The 5,859-nt window shown below is 34.4% G+C and overlaps 1 protein-coding gene across 2 annotated transcripts; it reads left to right on the plus strand.

Annotated features, from left to right (window-relative positions):
• Positions 1-861: 861 nt before the first annotated feature.
• On the plus strand, positions 862-3,407 carry LOC121241160 (scarecrow-like protein 3). 2 transcript variants are annotated; one of them, XM_041138812.1, is made up of 2 exons: positions 862-1,255; positions 1,753-3,407. In XM_041138812.1, the coding sequence occupies exon 2, from the start codon at positions 1,778-1,780 to the stop codon at positions 3,191-3,193; it is 1,416 nt and encodes a 471-aa protein (XP_040994746.1). In that variant the 5' UTR covers positions 862-1,255; positions 1,753-1,777; the 3' UTR covers positions 3,194-3,407. The 2 variants fall into 2 exon arrangements, with proteins under 2 accessions (XP_040994746.1, XP_040994745.1); XM_041138811.1 differs by having other exon boundaries at positions 863-1,228.
• Positions 3,408-5,859: the final 2,452 nt, after the last annotated feature.

Genomic DNA, 5,859 nt, shown 5'->3' on the forward strand with positions numbered 1-5,859 from the left:
TCTGAAGACAATGAATGACGTTCTGGAACATGTCATAGATAATGCTTTTACAGTTGCCCCCTCGAGAAAATGAAAGCCACACCCAAAGTACCACATGCTTGCCACGACATAACAGAGCCCAAACACGTAACGACAGTGACCTAAAGAGTTGGTTGTATGTATGAAAGCATTTGATGGAAATTTCGTAATAGAAGTTAAGGTGAGAAATGTATGGAATTGTACATACATTGCTCTTAAACCATTTTTTTTTAATATTTTTAAGATATTATTATTGTTATTAAATATGAATTTATATGAGTTTAGCTCCTTTAATAACTCGGATTTATTCTAAATTAATGCGATAGGTTTTCACGTTAGCAATATATTTAATATTTAAAAAAATCAAATTTGCAAATAAAATCATTTGAGATAGATATATTGATGTTTAATGATGTCGGCAAAATAATCAATTTCTTTGAAATATTATGGAGAAAATTGGGATGGAAATTGATTTTCAAAATTGACAGCCAAGACTCAAGAAGTAGAGATAAATGTACGATCTAGTTTTGGCTGTTTTTCTTTTCTTAACCATCTTGGCCAGCAGCCTGTTTGTCCTTTTAACAGAAGAAGATAAGACCAATTGTATGGTCATTGCCTTTGAAAGAAAACAAAATGAGGGTTTTGGAAGTATGTAGAGAGCTTTCTTGTAATTCCCACACTGAACCCCACTAGGAAACAAAACTGAGGGCAATTGTTTTGTCTTTGTAATGGCGTGTTTGGATCGGAGCAACCTTTGGGAATATTAAGAAGTCACCAGGACAGCCTTGATTCCCTATTCACCTAATGCAATGACAAAACAAAATTAAGAAAAAAAAAGTGGAAGTTTCAGAGTGTGGAAAGAAAGACGATTTCTAGAGAGAGAGAGAGAGAGCGCAAAGGAAAAGGCTCACCTTCTCACAAATTCCATATTCCACTTGGGGGAAGGGGAAGGACAACAAAACAGTAACGACAAAAAGACTCCTCCACGCATTGTCGACAACGTAGCCATGAACAAGTCCTTCCAAACAAGATAGTAGCTTTAATTAAGCCAAGTTGAATTTTTTCTGCGACACAAACAGAGGAAACCCCCAACCCCCCCACCCAAAAAAACCCATAAGATCAGCTCCGTGTTCTTAGAGAGATATTAGAGAAGCAATCTTCGGAATTCTCAAGGGGGTCTATGTGGGTTCTTGATCAATTACAAAACCCAGTAAGGATTTGGCTAGTTCCGGTTCCGGTATGGTTAAGCTGGTTCTGTTTGTCTTCTTTGTTCAGTTTGTGACTATTTAGGTGCTTTTCTTTGTCATTTTGAACTAAATTGTTGAAATCTTGAATAAACTTTTGAGCTTTTGTTTTGGGAATATTTCATTTCTGATCATTCTCTCCAATTTAGGTCCGTTTGTTGTTTGATCTTAGCCTTCTGCTTTTTTGCCTGTTCTTTCTTCCTTGCATGATGATCTGGTTTATTTGTTCGATTCTTCACCTCTTAGACTTACAGCCAAGCCCTCAAAGCACTCCGATTCTGCATTCGTTTGCTTTGTTATTGTGAATTGGTGAAAGGCGTCTAAACATTTTTATCAAAATACGATTTTATGCAAATTTGGCGCTTGCATGAACATTTGCTGTGCCGTTAGAAGACTTGGACTTTCTCATAGTTTAGATTCTTTTTTGAGGTGTGTGTCGTTCTCCTCCTGTTGACAATTATTGTCTGTCTTTGTTCCCCGATTCCCCCAGTTGTTGTGATCGTTATAAAGCACCAATGTTTCAAGAAGAAGGGTCTTCGTCTGTTACTTCATCACCTCTCCAATTATTTTCCATGATGTCACCTCCACCAAGCTTAGGATCACCATACCCGTGGCTTAAAGAACTTAAATCCGAAGAGCGGGGTTTGTACTTGATCCACCTATTGCTCACTTGTGCAAACCATGTTGCTGCCGGTAGTCTTGAAAATGCAAATATTGCCCTTGAGCAGATCTCCCTACTTGCTTCTCCTGATGGTGATACCATGCAGCGCATGGCTGCATACTTCACTGAAGCGCTTGCTGATAGAATCCTAAAAGCTTGGCCTGGTCTTCACAAAGCCCTCAATTCCACTAGAATATCTCTGGTGTCGGAAGAAATTCTTGTTCAGAAACTGTTTTTTGAGATGTTTCCCTTCTTGAAGGTGGCCTTTGTGCTCACAAACCAGGCCATTATTGAAGCTATGGAAGGGGAAAAGGTGGTTCATATCATTGACCTGAATGCTGCTGAACCTGCCCAATGGGTTGCTCTTATTCAAGTTTTGAGCACACGACCTGAAGGCCCACCCCATTTGAGAATCACCGGGGTCCATCAACAGAAAGAGGTACTGGATCAAATGGCATATAGACTGACCGAAGAAGCTGAAAAATTGGATATACCATTTCAGTTCAATGCTGTGATTAGTAAATTAGATAATCTGGATTTTGAAAAGCTCCGTGTGAAAACCGGGGAGGCTCTAGCAATCTGCTCAGTTCTCCAATTGCATTCCTTGTTGGCCTTTGATGACGAACTCTTGAGAAAGAAATCCCCAGTAGCATCAAAGAATCTGAATGGAATTCACTTACCTAGAGTCCTGCAGATTAACCAAAGCACACTTGGCGAGCTGCTCGAGAAAGATTTAGTTAATGGGCATAGCCAGAGTCCCGATTCAGCCTCTTCATCACCCATATCCTCAAATCCTTCAGCAAAGATGGATAACTTTCTTAATGCCTTGTGGGGTTTCACACCAAAGCTCATGATAATAACAGAACAAGATTCTAACCACAATGGATCAACTCTAATGGAGAGGCTTTTAGAAGCTCTTCACTCCTATGCAGCATTGTTTGACTGTTTGGAGTCTACTGTGCCGAGAGCATCATTGGAGAGATTGAAGTTAGAGAAGATGCTGTTTGGGGAGGAAATTAAGAACATTATAGCATGTGAAGGATCTGAGAGGAAAGAAAGGCATGAAAAGCTTGAGAAGTGGATTCAAAGGTTTGATTTGGCTGGGTTTGGGAATGTGCCTTTAAGCTATTACGGTATGTTGCAGGCAACAAGATTGTTGCAAGGTTTTGGTTGTGATGGGTATAAGGTCAAGGAAGAAAACGGTTGTGTAGTAATATGCTGGCAAGACCGAGCCTTGTTTTCAGTATCGGCTTGGAGGTGTAAAAGATGAGATTTTAAGAAAATACTGATCTCCCAGGTTTTAGTACTTGTTCTTTCCTTTTTTGTGTGAAAGAATTTTGTTAGCCTGCAATTGAATACTGTTAAGAGTGTTCTAAATGGTCTTTCACTTAGCCAGCCTAAAAAACAGGCTGCCTTCTTTTATTACCTAAATACAGAATTTGTTTAATTCTTCTCATTTTATATCTAATGGAAACTTTAACTAATGTTTGGTTTGTATCTGTATAAAGTCTTGTATTTATCAAAATTGTTGTCCGAGCACTTCTTGTGCACATGAATTTCTAGTGTTTCAGTCGAATTGCATGGCTTTGAACTTTGTTCTGCAGCAATGCTCGCATATAGTTTGATCATTTCTGCATTGAAAAGTAAACCATCATATTTCTCTTTTTATTTGGGAATTTATTGCAGACAAAAGAAACGTACATCAGACTAGTTCACACCATTGTCTAAATTAGCAATGATAATGCTAAATGAACTATACAGTAGACTTTGCAGCATATTTTCTCTCATTCTGTCATTGTTTCACCAATGCGCAAAGTTTTAAGTTACGTTAGTTTGTAAGATAACTTTTTTGATAAAATATTTCCCGTTCTCGAATCGCAGTGAAATACTATGAATAAGTAGGAAGACTCTTTAAAGTCTGTAGAAATAACAAATAAAATTGAAAAACTCTATTTATTATCCTTTTTATCATCATTTTTTACCATTTCTTGACACGATATTAAATGATTGGCCCACAAATAGAATATAATAAATAGTTTTTAATTATTTAATATCATATTATGGTATAGTAAGAGGATGATGGTAAAAAAAATGATAAGAAGCATTTTTAAAAAGGGTAATGATATTTTTACACGTCCTTTATTACGATTTTACTATTTAGCTATTTTTTTTCATTTTACTCTTTGAATATGGATTAAAAATCTCAGAACAAAACCTCCTAGCATAATCTAGAAAAAAATAAATTTAATCAACTAACATAATCATATAATTTAATAAAAAATAAATTCAATTTAGGAAAATTAATATTCTTTTGCTCTTTGGGACAATTTTTATAAAATTGAGTTTATTTTTAATTAATTTACATGATTACGTTAGTTGATTAAATTTATTTATTTTTACATTATGTAAGAAGGTCATATTTTGAGATTTTTAATCTAAATTTAAATAGTAAAAAAAAAATTAAATAGTAAAATAATAGTAAAGAAGACGTAAGAATATCATTATCCTATTAATTGAGCAACTATGACAATGATAAACAATTGTTGTAGAAATCATTACAAGATAGTTATACTCAATAATATTTATGAGATAGTTATGACAAAATGACATCCACCAATCCTTTTTTTGACAAAACGATAGAACTCTTTAACAAGTCAAAATATTCATTGGCTAAAGAGTCCTAAGGAGATTGAAAATATGAAAGCTGAAAGGGTAAAATACACACACACATATATATATATATATATATATATATATATATATCTTATACTATAAAAGTGGCAATCCTTAAATGAACATGAATGAACAGTCACTTTTATTTGAAACTTTATTTTTCATTTTTGTCCCTATGTAGCTGATTATTATTACAGTTTTGTCCTGACTCTTGTATTTTAATTTCTACTTGTGTCCTTCTGTGAGTGATCTTTATTACGATTTTATCTCTGATTCCTGTGTTATTTGATTTTTTTATTTCACTGATGCCTCTATTTGATTGAATATTATTATATTTTTACCCCTGCTTGATGAATAGTATTTTTTTACCACTATTTTTTCCAATTTTACCCTATGTTTTCTAAAGAAATTCCCTTCTCTTTTGTGTTTTTCTTAATTTCACTGACTTATCTCTTTGATTTCCAATTTTGTCCCTCATGCAGTGTCACCTCTTTCATAGATTAGTCTGAGGCCCTATTTGGAAGTTGGACTAAACTGAGATCAATTCAGTTCAGTTTAATTTTAAGCTGAGTCTAACATTCAAACACCTAACTCTCAAATCACTAAATTCATCTCAACTCAAAATCTCTTTACTCGTGGGATCCACAACACTTTTTAACTTTTCATAAATACAATACATCTAAACTCATCTTAGGTGGATCCCATAAAACTCATTCAACCATTTCAACCTACTATTATTTATAAAGAACTCAATTCATCTCAATTCAACTTAACATCTAAACGGAACCTAAAAGTTCTGTCTCTCTCCCCGGCCATTTTTTTTTTTTTTACAATTTTTGACTTTGGTTTGTTTTACATCAATCCCCATTTTTTTTACTTTTATAATAACTTTTTTAGTAGAAATCTAGGCAATGCTAACGTACACAGGTCGTATACAAGAGAATCAACTCCAAAACTAATAAAACGACACTTAAATCTGATAGCTAATTAACTCAAAAAACTCAAAATTCTATCTCACTAAAATGTTGTAGAATAAACAAGAGGGTGTGGAGATCTAAGAGATTAACAACAGAAACCATATCGGTGGGCTACAACAGTAGGCATCTTGCGTCATTTCTATTGAGAGTACACACTGTTTTGTTTGATTCGCAAATGGGATAGAAGAAGATATCATTCGTTTGATTTTCAGATGGACCAGAAAACCATTTAAGATAATAGACTAATAGAAAAACGTAAACTTTTTCAGAAATGGTAGAAAAAAAT

Source organism: Juglans microcarpa x Juglans regia, chromosome 7S (genome assembly GCF_004785595.1).
Source record: "Juglans microcarpa x Juglans regia isolate MS1-56 chromosome 7S, Jm3101_v1.0, whole genome shotgun sequence".
Taxonomy (NCBI): Eukaryota; Viridiplantae; Streptophyta; class Magnoliopsida; order Fagales; family Juglandaceae; genus Juglans; species Juglans microcarpa x Juglans regia.

Excerpts from the sequence above, each read along its gene's own strand:
- LOC121241160 (XM_041138812.1), top strand. The coding sequence starts at position 1,778 with ATGTTTCAAGAAGAAGGGTCTTCGTCTGTTACTTCATCACCTCTCCAA.